This window comes from Pelophylax lessonae (genome assembly GCF_965119305.1).
Source record: "Pelophylax lessonae genome assembly, chromosome: 13".
Lineage (NCBI taxonomy): Eukaryota > Metazoa > Chordata > Amphibia > Anura > Ranidae > Pelophylax > Pelophylax lessonae.
This window is the reverse complement of record NC_138780.1, coordinates 105,298,996-105,318,250: the sequence shown is the minus strand read 5'-3', so window position 1 is coordinate 105,318,250 and position 19,255 is coordinate 105,298,996. Positions and strand designations below refer to the sequence as shown.

Here is a 19,255-nt window from a genome sequence, read left to right as displayed (position 1 = left end):
GCAGAAGGGGCGGGCTGGGCCGAGGAGAAGGAAGGACTAGCTGTCTGTCATAAGAGCAGAAGGGGGCGGGCCGGGCCGAGGAGAAGGAAGAACGAACGAGCGCAGTCATCGGAAGTCCCGCCTCCTCTGCCGAGACGTGTGACGTCTGTCATAGGCGGGACTTCCGATGACTGTGCTCGCTCGTTCTCCCTTCTCCTCCGCCCGGCCTGCCCCCTTCTGCTCTTATGACAGACATCTAGTCCTTCCTTCTCCTCGGCCCGGCCCGCCCCCTTCTGCTCTTATGACAGACAGCTAGTCCTTCCTTCTCCTCGGCCCGCCCCGCCCCTTCTGCTCTCGGCAATGCTTCCTGGCCTTTTTTTTTTTTTTAAGATCGGCGTATAACACGCACTGCTGCTTTTTCCTCCATTTTTAGGAGGAAAAAGTGTGTGTTATACGCCGATAAATACGGTAATTCAGTGCTGGATTTGAGATACTGGGAAGCAAAATGCTTATACCCAGTTAGATATGGTCCTTGTGGAGCCAAGGGACCAAATCAAGTGTAATAAAGCGTGCTGGATGACAAAAACAAAAATGGTGATACCTGTATATTGGTTTATAAGTGACTAAAGGTGATAAGTGCTTCAATATAAAAAAACAGTGCTGAGACTGCCTTGAGATAAAATAGTTTATTTAAGCACTCAAGTGTTAATATACCAGTGATGCAGTGGGTGATAAATGCTCACAAGGCTATAGCGTGCTGGTGAGTGCAAGTGCTAATACCCGTGGCCCCCCACTAGGTAAAGCACTTACCGCACGGTCAGCCTATGGATCGGAATGCACTTCAATCCCGTTTCCCACCAGGGGTCCCCCACTTTGGTTTCTCACTGGCGTGTGTTGAGCTTTCAATAAAAGCATAAAAGATCTCCCATTGCGTAGTATTGCTGGATAAATATAGAACAAGAAACACATTTGGGGAAGTTCAGCGTCAGCGTGCAGGGTCCGGTCGCCTTAGCGCTTCCGCGTTCCACGGTCCAGAACAACTGCTACCGGAAGTGACGTGTGACGTAGCAAGATTCGCCCTCATTATATTGAAGCACTTATCACCTTTAGTCACTTATATACCAATATACAGGTATCGCCATTTTTGTTTTTGTCATCCAGCACGCTGGCACTTTATTACACTTGATTTGGTCCCCTGGCTCCACAAGGACCATATCTCAAATCCAGCACTGAATCCAGCACTGAATTAACTTTACTGCACTGTGCACCTTTATAGGATCCAACACCATCATATTGGCTCTTATGTGTTTTTAGAGATCTTTTTATCTGGCACAGCATTAATTTATGGTTTTATGTTCCTTTTACCTGGAACATAGTGGCAGCGCCGATTGCCAACATATTTGCACTTTTCTTTTTTTTTTTTACGCCTTCTGAAGTGGCTCAGTCAGAGTCCTGACCTCAACCCGATTGAGATGCTGTGGCATGACCTCAAGAAAGCGATTCACACCAGACATCCCAAGAATATTGCTGAACTGAAACAGTTCTGTAAAGAGGAATGGTCAAGAATTACTCCTGACCGTTGTGCACGTCTGATCTGCAACTACAGGAAACGTTTGGTTGAAGTTATTGCTGCCAAAGGAGGTTCAACCAGTTATTAAATCCAAGGGTTCACATACTTTTTCCACCTGCACTGTGAATGTTTACATGGTGTGTTCAATAAAAACATGGCAACATTTTATTCTTTGTGTGTTATTAGTTTAAGCAGACTGTGATTGTCTATTGTTGTGACTTAAATAATGATCAGATCACATTGTATGACCAATTTGTGCAGAAATCCATATCATTCCAAAGGGTTCACATACTTTTTCTTGCAGCTGTATACAGCATTTTTTTTAATAAAACACAGAGACAAAGGCACACAAGCTTAGAAAACAAAGAGGATTATATAACACATTAACAGTTATTTCAGCGGGGGGGGGGGGGGGGGGGCAAGGATCAGCCAGGTATTTCAGGTAATAGAAGGGGCCAAATTACACAGCACAAGCACTGTGCTATATAACATGATTTAAGGGAACAGGATCAATATTGCTTTTTTTTTTTTTAGGTCAATAAACGCTTTAGGAGTGCTAGCTGGCTTCATAAATAGTATAGGATTAGTATAGGATTTACTCATAGTTGTGTGATGGACCACATAGAAAACAAGATTTTTAAATGTATTTTAATGTTTAATGTTTTAATTTGTAACGATATGTGTGCACGGAAGTAACCATGTTTACTTGTTACGTTCACGTTATGTTTTTTGCTTTCCAATCGTAGTCAGTGGTTCTGCAATACAGCTCCTCCTCACGGTGCAAGCCCATGATCTGGCTTACTCTGTGAAAACATTGCAGTCTGTGTGTGGCTGATAAATATATCAATAGTTTTGAAGAGAGATGCATGAATTATTTGGAGCGACTGAGAGTTTCTTCTAGTTGGGATGCTCTGTTGCAATCCTCTAGAAAACAAAAAAAAGCAAAAAAATAAAAAATTTAGCGTTACTGTGGATAAAAAGTATACATTTATTTTTATAATTTGTCCTATTTAGAGTCACTAAACTTATGATTTTAGTACAAAGCATAGCAAAGTTTTTTTACAAATTAAATAAAGTTTGTTTTTTTTTTATCTTTTTTTTTTTAATTTAGCGCTTTTTTTAAAACACCAAAAACATAATTTTTACGAACAAAAAAAAACCCAAATAAGTTTACACATTAATGGTTAATGAAATGGCACTACAAAAAAAAAATCAACAGGAAAATAATAGTTAAAGGGTGAAGGGGAAGGAGTTATTTAGGGTTGATTAGGGTAAATCAAGAGGTAATAAGGAGTTAAATACAGACACATTCTAAAGGATAAGTTCCCGTTTGTAAAAAAAAAAATATATATAATATAATAAATGCACATCTTTTGCAGGTGAAAAAATGTGTATTTGTTTTTTGTTTTTTTACTACAAAGTGTTGCACCCTTGATCACATCGGATACAATCTCAGGCTCCTGCAGACTGTCAGTGTATCTCGCACCGTACGAGCAGGCAGTTACACAATGCCAGGTAGCATCAATAAACTACCTAAATCACTCAATAGCACCCTGGTAGTGCAAAACGACCTCCCCATTGGTGCCGGAAATCCGGTTCGTCACTTCCGCTGGAGGTGGGCCCAATCACTGCAGCCGCTTAGGCATATACATTGTTCCCGATATGTGGCGGGCAGAGGCGCGTAATGTCAACGCGTTTCGCATGTGTGACGCACGCTTCTTCAGGACCAGAACAAGCGTGCGTCACGCATGCGAGACGCCAATGCGGAGGTAGTCTGGAGACCGCGGGAACGGATGAATTTCTTTCTGGAAACAGACCCAATGAAAAATCAGACTGCCAGGAAAGGAACCTTTGAATCAGTGCAGGGGATGGAGAACAGGCCGTGGCCACAGTTATCCGTGTGCGGTGGAACTCATCTGAGAAGCGGTAAGCAATCTGCTAAATTCACCTGTTAAGGACATACCCACTATCATTACCTGGTCGTGCCTGGACTTTTACTGTAGGGACTTACCTGGTGTGAGCCCCCACTGCTACACTTCAAAATATCTCTCCCCGCTACAGCACTGTGGACTCCCGGGCGCAGTCTCCTGCAGAGGTCCTTTTCACCGCTTGGTCTCCTCTCCCCCACCGTTCACTCCGGACTATCAGGCATCCTGTTTGAGCCTATGGGGGAATCTTTACCCCTATTTTCATCGGCCCTTGAGACTTGCAAAACTAACAGGCTGCTCCGAGATTTCTCTGCCTAAATCAATCCTGCCATAAAAATATCTGTGGGGATCCATATATACAGTGGGTACGAAAAGTATTCAGACCCCCTTAAATTTTTCACTCTTTGTTATATTGCAGCCATTTGCTAAAATCATATAAGTTCATTCTTCTTCCTCATGAATGTACACATAGCACCCCATACTGACAGAAAAACACAGAATTGTTGACATTGTTGCAGATTTATTAAAAAAGAAAAACTGAAATATCACATGGTCCTAAGTATTCAGACCCTTTGCTGTGACACTCGTATATTTAACTCAGGTGCTTTCCATTTCTTCTGATCATCCTTGAGATGGTTCTACACCTTCATTTGAGTCCAGCTGTGTTTGATTATACTGATTGGACTTGATTAGGAAAGCCACACACCTGTCTATATAAGACCTTCCAGATCACAATGCATGTCAGAGCAAATGAGAATCATGAGGTCAAAGGAACTGCCTGAAGAGCTCAGAGACAGAATTGTGGCAAGGCACAGATCTGGCCAAGGTTCCAAAAAGATTTATGCTGCACTTAAGGTTCCTAAGAGCACAGTGGCCTCCATAATCCTCAAATGGAAGACGTTTGGGACGACCAGAACCCTTCCTAGAGCTGGCCGTCCGGCCAAACTGAGCTATCGGGGGAGAAGAGTCTTGGTGAGAGAGGTAAAGAAGAACCCAAAGATCACTGTGGCTGAGCTCCAGAGATGCAGTCAGGAGATGGGAGAAAGTTGTAGAAAGTCAACCATCACTGCAGCCCTCCACCAGTCCGGGCTTTATGGCAGAGTGGCCCGACGGAAGCCTCTCCTCAGTGTAAGACACATGAAAGCCCGCATGGAGTTTGCTAAAAAAACACCTGAAGGACTCCAAGATGGTGAGAAATAAGATTCTCTGGTCTGATGAGACCAAAAAAAAAGAACTTTTTGGCCTTAATTCTAAGCGGTATGTGTGGAGAAAACCAGGCACTGCTCATCACCTATCCAATACAGTCCCAACAGTGAAGCATGGTGGTGGCAGCATCATGCTGTGGGGGTGTTTTTCAGCTGCAGGGACAGGACGACTGGTTGCAATTGAGGGAAAGATGAATGCGGCCAAGTACAGGGATATCCTGGACAAAAACCTTCTCCAGAGTGCTCTGGACCTCAGACTGGGCCGAAGGTTTACCTTCCAACAAGACAATGACCCTAAGCACACAGCTAAAATAACGAAGGAGTGGCTTCACAACAACTCCGTGACTGTTCTTGAATGGCCCTGACTTAAACCCAATTGAGCATCTCTGGAGAGACCTAAAAATGGCTGTCCACCAACGTTTACCATCCAACCTGACAGAACTGGAGAGGATCTGCAAGGAGGAATGGCAGAGGATCCCCAAATCCAGGTGTGAAAGACTTGTTGCATCTTTCCCAAAAAGACTCCTGGCTGTATTAGATCAAAAGGGGGCTTCTACTAAATACTGAGCAAAGGGTCTGAATACTTAGGACCATGTGATATTTCAGTTTTTCTTTTTTAATAAATCTGCAACAATGTCAACAATTCTGTGTTTTTCTGTCAGTGTGGGGTGCTATGTGTACATTCATGAGGAAGAAGAATGAACCTAAATGATTTTAGCAAATGGCTGCAATATAACAAAGAGTGAAAAATTTAAGGGGGTCTGAATACTTTTCGTACCCACTGTGTGTGTATATATATATATATATATATATATATATATATATATATATACATATTGTTTTGAATAACGTTGAATTTATGTGACAAGCAGATCTGCTACTTGAATGATAAGGTGACACCAGTGCTCCATTTCTTAACTAGAGACCTATCCATGACCCTGCTTGACAACTGTAGGAAGTATATACCTGGCAATCTATATATTATATATATCTACAGTACCATCATTTTCAGAAGAGTTCTGGCATGAACTTCTACACATTGGGCATTGCCAGTATCACCATACTGTATGATATTTATAGTCACTTTGGCATGCTGGCATGCATTCAGTGAATATGGCAGTGAATATGGTCTGTACGGACTAAACACTGCTGTTCACCAAATTTCATGCCTTAGAGTTCCCTGACTGTATGGTGAGGTATGAGGCGCGTGTGTCTCTGTCTCTGTGTTGGTTTTATGCAGTCTGTGTATTGAATCTCCCTGTGTCTGGTTTCCCAGTGGTGTCACTATCCCAATTGGTGGGAAGTGCACTAGATGTATTTTGTGTCGATAACTTATCAATAAAGCTCTTTTTTCACTTTAAGATAAATCAGATTTGGGCATCCCTTTTTGTGCAACCCTTCAAGGTTACTACTGTTTGTTTGCTTTTTTTACCATTTTTTCCTGATGGTTGACACTAGCTTTCATTTTGTTCAGACAGCATTTGCACCGAAGGCTCTTTTTTTACTTAACAGGTTTTAGCAGATACATTTAATATATTTAATATTTATACTAAAACTAAGCTTTTTTGTAAATTTCTTAATGAATGTAACCAATCAGCATACTATATCCCGCCCCCCAAATAGTGTTTAGCAATAGGAGGACATGGAGGAGAGTGGCATGAAGGCAGGATCAACCAGGTAAATTTCACTCTACACAAAATGAATGCTTTAGTGGCCTTGGGAGTATGCACACTCTTTTATATATAATGTAATGAGAATTTTTCATAGTTTGGGTTTAATGACACTTTAATAAAGTTTTTTTCGGGTGTGTCTAGAACATCCAGTGTCCTCAACTAGCTAAAGGGAACCTTTCCTGAGAATAACATGTAGACTGCCACTGGTGGCCTCATTTTGCAAATGCTGACTGCCTGGTTGTTATGCTGATCCACTGGCTTCAGCTCTCCAGTACAGTCATTAACTCAGAACAAGCACACATAGCAAGCTTTCTATTCTCTGACTTCCTGATCTGTCTTCTTTTTCCATGTGAATGATCCCAGAAAATAGATGCCTGAAAACCCATATTTTAATTTCTTTCAGCAAAAAACATTTTCCATATTACCCTAAATTTTAAACAAAGAACACCAACACCTGCCTATGCAGCTCAGCCCCTTCCCCTCAGCAAGGTATGCTCACCAGTCCACCTTACCTCGGCACCTCCACTTTACAGAAGTCAACTCTTTGTAAGCTTGTGAGCTTACCGGAGTGGATGACATCACTGTCCCTCCATAATATGACTGTGTTTGGGCCTGGGGTCTAGAGCAACAAAATGGGGGCACCAATGGAGCAGGGTGGCTTCATAAACATGTTACTGACATTTTTAAAGTATCAATGTTTTTGTCATCTAGTTGTAAATTTGTGTGGGTGTTTGCAGTTACAAATTAAGGTTTTTGTGTTTTGCTTACAGGATTTTACTCCTATGCTCACCATGGTTGTAGTTCCCAGGCTTCCACGTGGTGCTGTGGTAGAATGGCATGTTTTAGCTACTGTAAGTGATCCTGTTGACCAGAGTAATTTCTCAGCATCCATACAGAAACCGGGCTATCATGCAATGATTGAGGGCTCCATATCCAGCTGTAAGACATGTGCCTCCCTTGTACTGTCAGTCTCAGCTTCTTCACCTCGGGAACCTGTTTTAGACTGGCACCATGTGAGCGCTCTTGTAGAAGATGGGCTGCAGAAAGCTTCCTCAGAACTTTCTTCACAACCACTAATACCATTGTGCTGCAGAACATTCTACAGGAGCAACAATTCAGAGTTACAAAGTCTCCAAGAAGGTGAGTCACAGCCCTTTTTGCAACTTATAGGTTTAGCAGTAGACTGGAGGGTTAAACTGGCCAAAATTCAGCCGGCTGAGCAGGGGTCAGCAGAATTTTGATCAACGCGTTGTCCTTTCTGCTCAACAGACTTATATCAGTCATTTGACTTATGTTGAATGGGCTTGTTGGAAAATATTTCTTGATCAAAGAGTCCCTGCTGTCAGAATACAGTGTCTCAGTGGGAACGATTCCTCAAAACACTTCAATTGGATAAGTGTAGGAATCTGTTCCTTTTTTTTTTTTTTTCCTTCACCCCACTGGCTGAACAAAAACAAAAAGTCTTATTTATGGCCAGCCTTGGGGACAAAGTAAGGATTGTTCTTTGCCATGCATTACTTTTCTCTTGAATAAACATTTTAATCAAATCAAATAATTAGGCTATGTGTGAAGGAAGATTAGGGCAGCCTTTGTGTAAAGATATGCTGACATTTCTAGTGCCTCTTTGAAGATCTAGAACTGTAATTCTTCGCCCAGTAATCACTGCTCCTGCTAGTTTATTTTGATTAAGATCAACGTATAGGTCTAAAGCCTGGTACACACTGCTAGTTTTTTTTCTTTTTCAACCCAGCGGGCTGGGCTGAAGGAAAAAAACGTACTGCTCATGTCAGACCCACTGTTCTAACTATGTGATGTTAGTACAGCTATCTCCCCTGCTGTGCAGATATGTTCTAATGGGGACGGCTACAGAACATTCTGCAACACTCTGGCTGAGAACGCTGACCGGGTGCTGGTCAGCAAACCTTTTTCAGTCATGCCCCTTCGACAGAAGCCAGGTCAGGTGCAGTACCCGTGGGCCAAATGTTGGCTGGTTTCTATTAAACTGGCCGATGCCACCCAGTATTCGGCCCCTGGTGATTATAGTGTATCGGGTAAAAAAAAGAAAAAGCAGTACATGTCCATTGTTTTATCCTTTAAAGACCCTTTAAGTAAAGAAAAATATGCGTTTGGTGTGCTGGAAATACACTCACCTCTAGATTCTGTTCTTTTCTGACAGCACAAAACATTTTTGTGGGCTTAGTGGTGTCAGCCCTGCTCCGTTGTCTTTTGCTTAACTGTGTAATCACGCTCTTTAGGCTCCATTCACACTACCGCGGCACGACTTGTGCACGACTTCGGGGGCGACCTGTGAAGTCGCGTGCGACTTGCACAGACTTCACATAATGGAAGTCAATGCAAGTCGCCTCCAGGTCACCCCGAAGTAGTACAGGACCCTTTTTTTAAGTCAGAGCGACTTGTTTCGCTCCTATTAGAACGGCTCCTGTACTACACTATGGGAGCGTGAGGACCGCGACTTGTCAGGCTGACAAGTCGCGGTCCAAGTCGCGGTAGTGTGAATGGGGTCTTATTCTCATGTGCACGGCAAAAGCCTAATATATCTGTCGTTCAAGATAATAACTGGGAGGGCTAATTGGGCTCCTTGAGATAACACAGGCAGAAAGCACGGGACAGCTCTTAATTGCTGACAAGCCCTAATAGTTTGTTTCACTCAAAGCACACATATAACAATGCTTCAATGATATGTTTGACAGACCAAAGGAGACAAAATAAAGAAAAGTTAATTGTTATACTTGACATGCACAATAAGGTCAGGCTTTCTGACCTTCATCACTATAACTGACAGTAGCTGGGTGGGCTTTGATTAAATTTACTGGATTCCATTAGGTAACATTGGTGTTCCTGAAGAGGGTAAAGCCTGGTACCCAGGGGCCGAATAGCGATTAAATTGGCTGACATTCGGCTCGTGTGTACGCCAGCCTGTCTGACAGAAGCCAACCGAATGGGCATGCTGTAAAACCAGGATCCAATTGGCATCCAATCAGCGCTGGCAGCCAAAAAAGACTGTTGTGTTCCGGGGGGTGGGGGAGTGCAGTCCCCCTTTCAGAACACGGGGGGGGGGTGATCTCCCTTTCAGAACACAATAGCTCTGTGGGGAGGTTGCTGTACTAAATTCAGATAGTTAGTACAGCAAGCTCCTCAGTTCTTCTCTGTTCTGCCCACTGGGCTTGTACCAGGCTTTACTGACAAGAAATTTCCCTGAAGGATAATACTGTATGCTGCACTTCAGCACACAATTTTTCCCTTTACGAATAAAAGCATTTTGTATGTTTCTTAATTAAACATTCTAAATAAAAAAACACTAGAAAGTTTTTCTATGTGTTATATTTTGTAAGATCTTCCAATTTAAGGCCATAGATCAGTGTTGGTTAACTTAGTGAATATAGGGGCCTCAGGTGCCCCTGAATTTTCCAGAGGGCAGCACAATAGTTTAGTTTTTATAAATTTGTGTTAAGTCTTATCGTGCATTCCCACAAAGAATGGTAACTTGTATATTTCTGTTGAATCAGGAAGGTTTTTACTGAACATACCCAGAAACAGCGACAAAGACATATAACATGCCAGAGTGTCCATATAGTGTCAGTATTGACCTTATTACATACACAGAAACAACTGTATAACTATAAAAATCATCAAATATTGACAGAAGCAATTTTTGATACAGAATCCTTGCAACTGCAGTGTATTGGGTAGTATTTTGTGAATAGGTTATGTAGCCCGCCTCACCCTGTCTTGGATCCCAAGGGCCTCCATATGTTTAACCTTTATTTCAAAGTAGCATTCTATCCATTACCAGGTCCATCGGTGCTAACCCAGGTGTAGCTAACCAACCGCCCCACACTTTGTGTAACTTGTGCACTTCTGTGCTTGCGTTGCAATGCCATTCATTTTGAATAAATGGCATTACACTGTTACAGTAGTGGGCAATGCACCCACACTATATTGCTGTATGAGATTACAGTGTAGAATATGGAGTCAGCTTTATTGCATCTTGATAAAATTGATGATGGTGCATAGTAGAATTTCATTAATTCTATTTAGTATAAAAGTAGGTATAGTCTAAAAGAGAGAGCGGCACTCATGGATCTTAAAAGGTGAACACACAGTGAAAATTTTATGTCAACCTTTCGATAAGGCACAAGCTCATCTTCCTCAGGACAACAAACTTTTGAAGCAATACAACATATATACCCTAAAACCCATCCTATCAATACTATCCACATCAAACTAAAATCTTAAGTGTGCATTCACCTCTTGAGACCTGTGAGTGCCGCTCTCTTTTTTGGACTATATGTACTACAGGTTTTGCTGTGCACCCAGGCCCAATTTTCTCTTTTGATATTTGTGCAGTGACAACCTCTGGATAATATACAGTATAGATATGATTTAATGGGAAGGTGATCAGGTACAATTCCAAGAGGCAGCACTCTAAGAACTGACACTGTTTATGGAAATTAGGATCGATCCTGACAGCTGGAATATGTGGATGTGTCCTTTTTATATGCAGCAATTAACCAATGGGCTCAGCACAGACAATATGTTCTGATATGAGGAGATGGGGGTCTTGAGCACTCCACTGGGATAGGCAGAATGGCATCCGCGGGATTGTGCAGAGGATGACATGTGATTGATAAGTGTTTCCTGGTACCAGCTCCCTCCTGGTGACATCATTAAACTCCCTTCATGTGAATGCAGGACACCATAGACCTGACCCCTCTGGGGGTGCAATATTCTGATGTCCATTATTCACAGTGCAGTCATGCAGGGAAGGGGGCAGATGCTACATCAGTAAGGCTTCTTGCATTGTTGAGGGCCACTCATTTATTTACATAACTCCTATGCATCACAGGACTGGCCAGAAGAAGTTTTAAATAGGGTAAACGTGCTAAAAATGAACATAAATTAGATAAGAGGCTTCCAGTTGTGGAGGGGGTAGGACTGGGAGGTGAGGGGACCTAGAATTGGATATATTGATAGTGGATGAGGTTGTGGAAATTATTACTTTATGCTGTATTTTGTTATTATTTTGGTTCAGGGATTTTGATTCTGCCCACCTCAGCAAAACCTGACTTGTACTATCAAGAGAAAAGTACACAAGACCAAAGGCAGCTCTAATTATAAATGTAGCCCATAGGGCATTGCAATCCAAAATAACCTAACATATGAAGGTGAACAGTTCAGCATTTGCAGCATTTCATTACATGTTTGTGTTTTGCAATTCTTGATCTCTTTTATGGAATGATCAAAATGAAATCTTAGTCATGTGTTGACTTGATATTTAATGTTGCTGATAGCAATAGGGCGTTCCTTCTCATTTAAACTGGTAAAACCTTTATTCCATTTATTGTGTGATAAGAAAATCAGTACCTGTTTTTGTTTTCTGTGAAATCTGTATGAATTCAAACCAGATCTTTGTCCATTCCAAGCAAAATATCTGGTTTGCTGGATAGATGACATGATAAGGAGCCTATACTTCCTTTCATTAACTACCCCATCACCCTGTACATCCACTAACTTGTTTATTTTACTTTACCCAACAAAGTACAGATTTGTTGGAACAAAGTGGCCCTTCACACTCTGAAATGTTGAATAAAACATTGCAACAAATGCAGTGGGGACAGTTTCTTATGTTCTCTGCACATGCAATTTATTCCATCCATTTAAAATAATTTTGTCCTGCTTTCTGGGCATTCATATGACTCTTATAAAATGTAATAGTAAAACATATGTCTGGTGCCTGCCTGGCGGGTGCATGTGCTCTGTGTACATTATGCTGATGTCACCCACTTGGTGCCAGTATAGCGAGTCTTTAATACAGACAGGAGAAGACCTGTACATGGGTGTGATATCATTAACAGAGCTTTCAGCGGCAGCTCATATCTACTTCATGAACAATGCTAATTAGTGTCTGCCTGCTAATGAGTTGCCTCGCTTACTTACATTTCTGATGAAAATCTCTGTTACTACTGTATAGGAGGAAACATTTTTAATTTATTCTATTTACAGCTAGAAGGCAGATTATTCCCTGTACAGAATAAACAATGTGGTTCTAATAGGGTCCACATCCACCATATCTAGATGTTTATTTGATGCTATGTTATATGGGAATGATTTCGGTAAACTGTCTCTACATGCTGCGTCAATGCAGTGCTTGCTCTGCAAACTAAATTGTGTATTTAGGTTTCCTTTTATAATTTTGGTGCCCCAAATACAAAAGATACGAATTTTGTATGTGATAACAATTCTTTTTTTGAATACATAATTATACATTCATTTCTGGGGGGAAAAAATGGAGAAAATCTGGTAGGCACTATTCCATTCCTCCCACAATGTTCTATCTTTAGAAAACTCTTTTAAAGTCCTGTCCCAGTGATACTTTACTCCGGCTAGAATTGCTAAATGCCTCCCTTCCTACCCCTCTACATGCTTTAGGGGATGTTCAGACCTAGGAGACATGAAGCATATATAGTGGACATGCCCTAAGGTTAAACGACTGTGGATAATGGTCTATAACATGGTCAGTTCGGTGTTAAATGTAAACTTTACTGTTCGTTCAAGTTCAGGGGCCCCTAGCTGAAAGGCCTTTAAAAAAAAAAAAAAAACGAAGCGCATCACATTTTTAGGCAGGGCTCTGACAATTGACTATACAACAATATAATGTTGCTTGGGACCAATGGTCCCTCATTTCTACATCATTGTTTACTGTTCGATATCTAGGGAGAGAAACTCCTCCTGAACTTGTTCATATTTTCACATAGTATTTTTGGCTATGTAACTGTCTATTTTTCTTGTCATTTCTAAAAAAAAATAAAATAAGATTCAAGTGAAAGAAAAAAATGAAGGGAGGTTGTATGCTTATACATGTATACATTTTGATAAGTGTGGATGAATTAAAGCAGAATTAGCATTAGGGCTCATTTACACTTGCTTCAAAACATGGCTTCGGACACGCTTTTTTATAGCTTTGACGCCAGTCAAAGCACCTGTCACTAAATAAAATGGTAATTTACAGTCCTGTTTACAGCCTGCTTTTGCTTTGCTTTGGCTTCGCTTCAAAAATGATACCCCATGTAGCTTTAGTGGTGCTTCAAAGGGTCTTCAAAGTGTAAGTGTAAATGAGCCTTAGTGGCATCTTTAGAAGGACAGCAGCAGCAGTCCCATTTTTATCTCGGCACAGATTTCTGCTCAACCTTCCTATGTATTGCCCCTGAAATCACCAAAGAGATACATTGATTAGAAACCTCAGGCATGCTACATGAGTAGGGGACATACTGCAAGAGACAGCCAAAGACTGGGATATGTTTCGACATTGCAGTCCCTTTACATATCCGTGCTCCCACATTATTACTGCCACCACAATTGATATTCCTGACAAGAAGGTTCATTACTAAAGCGGAGTTCCACCCAAAAGTGCAACTTCCGCTCTTTTGCTCCCCCCCCCCTCCGGTGCCACATTTTGCATCTTTCAGGGGGGGGGAGGGGGGAACGGGTACCTGTTTTTGACAGGTACCCTTCCCCACTTCCGGGATACGGCGTCGCAGCCCCTCCTCCTTCCCCCGCCGCCAAGCCAATAGGAATGCGCAGCACGCTTTGCGCAGTAGGGACCCGCCTGTGAAGCCGCAAGGCTTCACTGCCAGGTTCCCTTACTGGCAATGGTGGCGGCAGCACCTGACAGCCGATGGAAACAACAGCTGCGGTGCCGACATCGCTGGACTCCAGGACTGGTAAGTGTCCTAATATTAAAAGTCAGCAGCTACAGTATGTGTAGCTGCTGACTTTTCATTTTTGGAGGGGGTGGAGGGGAAGGCGGAACTCCGCTTTAATTGCAGATAAAAAATAAAAAAAATTATTTCCGAGAATATGAATGATAACACTTTTCTTTCACTCATGATTAGTGTTTGGCTGAAGCCATTTATTATCAATCAACTGTGTTTACGCTTTTTAAATCATAATGACAACAGAAACCACCCAAATTACCCTGATCAAAAGTTGACACAAAGGGGTTTGAATGGCTATTAAAAGTAACCATCCTCACCTGTGATCTGTTTGCTTGTAATTAGTATGTGTGTATAAAAGGTCAATGAGTTTCTGGAGTCCTGACAGACCCTTGCATCTTTCATCCAGTGCTGCACTGACGTTTCTGGATTCTGAGTCATGGGGATAGCAAAAGAAGTTTCAAAGGATCTGAAATAGGAAAAAATAGTTGAACTGTATAAAACAGGAAAGGGATATAAAAAGATATCCAAGGAATTGAGAATGCCAATCAGCAGTGTTCAAACACTAATCAAGAAGTGGAAAATGAGGAGTTCTGTTGAAACCAAACCACGGTCAGGTAGACCAACTAAAATTTCAGCCACAACTGCCAGGAAAATTGTTTGGGATGCAAAGAAAAACCCACAAATAACTTCAGGTGAAATACAGGACTCTGAAAACATGTGGTGTGGCTGTTTCAAGATGCACAATAAGGAGGTACTTATAGAAAGATGGAATGCATGGTTGAGTCGCCAGAAGCAATCCATTCCTACGCAAATGCCACAAAGTATCCCGCTTACAATACGCCAAACAGCACAGAGACAAGCCTCAAACCTTCTGGCACAAAGTCATTTGGAGTGATGAGACCAAAATTTAGCTTTTTGGCCACAACCATAAACGCTACATTTAGAGAGGAGTCAACAAGGCCTATGATGAAAGGTACACCATTCCTACTGTGAAACACACGGAGGTGGATCGCTGATGTTTTGGGGATGTGTGAGCTACAAAGGCACAGGAAATTTGGTCAGAATTGATGGCAAGGTGAATGCTGTATGTTATCAAAAAAACTGGAGGAAAATGTGCATTCATCAGCCCGGAAGCTGCCCATGGGACGTACTTGGACATTCCAACATGACAATGATCCTAAACACAAGGCCAAGTCGACCTGTCATTGGCTACAGCAGAATAAAGTGAAGGTTCTGGAGTGGCCATTTCAGTCTCCTGACCTCAATATCATTGAGCTACTCTGGGGAGATCTCAAACTCGCAGTTCATGCAGGACAGCCTGATAATTTACAGGAACTGGAGGCTTTTGCCAGGAAGAATGGGCAGCTTTACCATCTGAGAAGATAAAGAGCCTCATCCACAAATACCACAAAAGACCTCAAGCCGTCTTTGATGTTAAAGGGGGCAATACACGGTATTGAGAACTGGGGTATGTAAACTTTTGATCAGGGCAATTTGGGTAGTTTCTGTTGTCATTATGATTTAAAGAGAGTAAATATAGTTGATTGATAATAAATGGCTTCAGCCAAACAGTAACCATGTGTGAAAGAAAAGTTTTTGTGTTATCATTCATATTCTCTGAAAAATGGCCAGGAAATCCTAAATTGTGCCAGGGTATGTAAACATATGAGCACAACTGTATATATTTGGACACAGGCTAAATTTTCATACTTTTGGCTCTAGAAAAAGAAAATGGATGGGCCAGGGGGACTTTTAAAGGGATACTGTCATCAAGACAAATAGCAAAGAATCCACATATATGTAAAAATACACAAATTTTATTGATACAAGCACCAAAAATAACGAAAAAACATTAAAAGTAACTATTATCGTGTTGATAAAACACTAATAATATTACAGCATACAGAGCAATTGGGTAGTACATACAATATACAGGCTTGGGAAAGCCAAATATCCACGGAGGGTGGGTGTAGATCACGCTGTCCACTGCAGACCTATGCCAGAGATGGTAAAACTGGTGGGTCTGATGTGATGGACCTGGGTGTCTAAACCCAAACTCAGCCCGACATGTTTCGCGGGTGACCGCTTCCTCAGGGGCAGATAGCGTGGGTATGTAAAACAATGCTACTAGAATCATTAAGAGAAAGTAGAGTCAGTGCATATCTTATTTGGGAAACATGTCACGTAATACATCTCATAACGGTAGGTCAAAAACAGAGGTAAGCGCCAGCCAACATATGACCCACCTGTATAGCCGGTTCTAAAAGCAAATGCGGGGACTAGTACCCGCCGGGGGGGTACTAGTCCCAGTCGTGATCCCCTAGGTCTCCAGTTGCTTTTAGAACCGGCTATACAGGTGGGTCATATGTTGGCTGGCGCTTACCTCTGTTTTTGACCTACCGTTATGAGATGTATTACGTGACATGTTTCCCAAATAAGATATGCACTGACTCTACTTTCTCTTAATGATTCTAGTAGCATTGTTTTACATACCCACGCTATCTGCCCCTGAGGAAGCGGTCACCCGCGAAACATGTCGGGCTGAGTTTGGGTTTAGACACCCAGGTCCATCACATCAGACCCACCAGTTTTACCATCTCTGGCATAGGTCTGCAGTGGACAGCGTGATCTACACCCACCCTCCGTGGATATTTGGCTTTCCCAAGCCTGTATATTGTATGTACTACCCAATTGCTCTGTATGCTGTAATATTATTAGTGTTTTATCAACACGATAATAGTTACTTTTAATGTTTTTTCGTTATTTTTGGTGCTTGTATCAATAAAATTTGTGTATTTTTACATATATGTGGATTCTTTGCTATTTGTCTTGATGACAGTATCCCTTTAAAAGTCCCCCTGGCCCATCCATTTTCTTTTTCTACATTCAATTGGGACGTGGATACTTGTAATTCTTTTGCTAGCTAGCTGTCCCCTTTTGTTTATAATACTTTTGGCTCTGTATGCCACCAGAATAAAATTAAAATGAAACAATCCAATTAAAGTGCAGACTTTCAGCTTTATTTCAAGGGGTTCAACATAAATATCAAGTACAGATTTTAGGAACTGCGACCATTTTTATACACAGTCCCCCCATTTTCAGGGGCTCAAATGTAATTGGACAAATGAAAATAATCATAAGTAAAATGTTCATTTTTTAAAATTTTGTTGAAGATCCTTTACTGGCAATGACTGCCTGAAGTCTGGAAACCATGGACATTACCAAAGACTGGGTTTCCTCCTTTCTAATACTTTGCCAGGTTCTAACTGCAGCTGTCTTTAGTTCTTTGTTTATTCATGTGCCTTTATTTTTGCCTTCAGCAAGTGAAATGCATGCTCAATTGGGTTGAGATCAGGTGATTGACTCTGTCATTGCAGAATATTCTACTTATTTTCCCTCAAAAGCTCCTGGGTTGCTTTTGCAGTGTGTTTTGGATCATTATCCATCTGTACTGTAAAGAACCGTCCAATCAACTTTGCTGCATTTGGCTGAATCTGGACTGACAGTAAATCTCTAAACGCTGCAGAATTCATCCGGCTGCTTCTGTCTCCTGTCACATCATCAATAAACACCAATGACCCAGTGCCACTGGAAGCCATGCATGCCCATGCTATCACACTGCCTCCACCATGTTTTACAGATGAGGTTGTGTGCTTTGGATCATGAGCTGTTCCAAGCCTTCTCCGTGCTTTTTTCTTCCTGTCATTCTGTTACAGATTAATCTTAGTTTCATCCATCCAAAGAATTATTTTCCAGAACTGGTCTGGCTTTTTTAGATGTTTTTTGGCAAAGTCTAATCTGGCTTTTCTATTCTTCAGGCTTATGAATGGTTTGCACCCTGTGGTGAACCTTCTGTATTTGCTCTTGTGAAGTCTTCTCTTAATTGTAGACTTTGAAAATGATACGCCAACCTCCTGGAAAGTGTCCTTCACTTGTCTGGATGTTGTGAATGGGTTTTTCTTTACCATAGAGAGGATCCTGCGATCATCCACCACTGTTGTCTTTTCATGTTGCTGAGCTCACCAGTGAGTTCTTCTTTCCTCAGAATGAACCAAACTTGATTTGGCCACTCCTAAAGTTTATGGTATCTCTCTGATGGATTTGTTTAGTTTTTGAAGCCTTACAATGGCCTGTTTTACTTGCATGGACAGCTCCTTTGAACACATGATGTAGGTTCACATCAGTAGATTTCAAATGCAAATACCACAGTTAGAATCAATTCCAGAACTTTTACTTGCTTAATTGATGAAGAAATAACAATGGAGTAGCCCACACCTGGCCATGAAACCGCTTTTGATTCAATTGTCCAATTACTTTTGGTCCCTTGAAAAAGAGAGGATGACTTTTGTTTAAGAGCTGTAATTCCTAAACCTTTCCTCTGATTAGATGTACATACCCTCAAATTAATTTCTAGAGTGTGCACTTTCAGCCCATATTCATATATAACTATAGCTTGAATATGTTTTGGTAAATACCTGAAAAAAACTCCAGAACTTTTACCTGCTTAATTGATGAAGAAATAACGAAGGAGTAGCCCACACCTGGTCATGAAACAGCTTTTGATTCAATTGTCCAATTAGTTTTGGTCCCTTGAAAAAGAGGGGAGGGCTATTCTTAAAGCGGAGTTCCGGGCACAGAAATGATTTTTTGCTGAACATACCCCCGGGACAGTCAGGGCTAGCACATTCCACAATGGCTAGCCTCTGATCTGTCCCGGTTCGCACTTACCTTTTAGAAGAAATACTTACTTAGAAAATTTCTTCCACAGCGTTTCCATCTCTGTTGTGGGCAGCTGAAGCCGGCGCGGTCCTCTTCTCTGTCTTCTTCCGCGTCTTCGTGTCCCAGAATGCACTGCACCGGCCCCTCTCGTCACTTCCGGTGCGGCGCCGCATTCCTAAACAGCTTCTGGGCATGCCCAGAAGCTGTTTAGCAGGGGAATGCGGCGTCGCCCGGAAATGACGAGCGGGGCCGGTGCCGTCGCATTGATTCCTGGGAGCTATGACGTTTAGCTCCCAGGAATCATCGCGAGGCAGGAAGTGACGGGGTGAGCCGCGGCTCCGAGGGAGCAAGCAGTCAGAGGTGAGTATTTACGATCTTCAATAAAAAGGTGAGTAAACAAAAAAAATAAAAATAACTATCCAATTCCTTTTCAGGTGAGCTCTAC

General features: G+C 41.8%; 1 protein-coding gene across 1 annotated transcript in view; it reads left to right on the top strand.

Annotated features, from left to right (window-relative positions):
* DPH6 (diphthamine biosynthesis 6) overlaps positions 1 to 19,255 on the top strand; it is a 203,690-nt gene that overhangs the window by 176,393 nt on the left and 8,042 nt on the right. Inside the window, exon 14 of the mRNA XM_082275013.1 lies at positions 7,126 to 7,495. Coding sequence (XP_082131139.1) covers positions 7,126 to 7,495 — 370 coding nt within the window. The remainder of the gene's footprint in view (positions 1 to 7,125; positions 7,496 to 19,255) is intronic.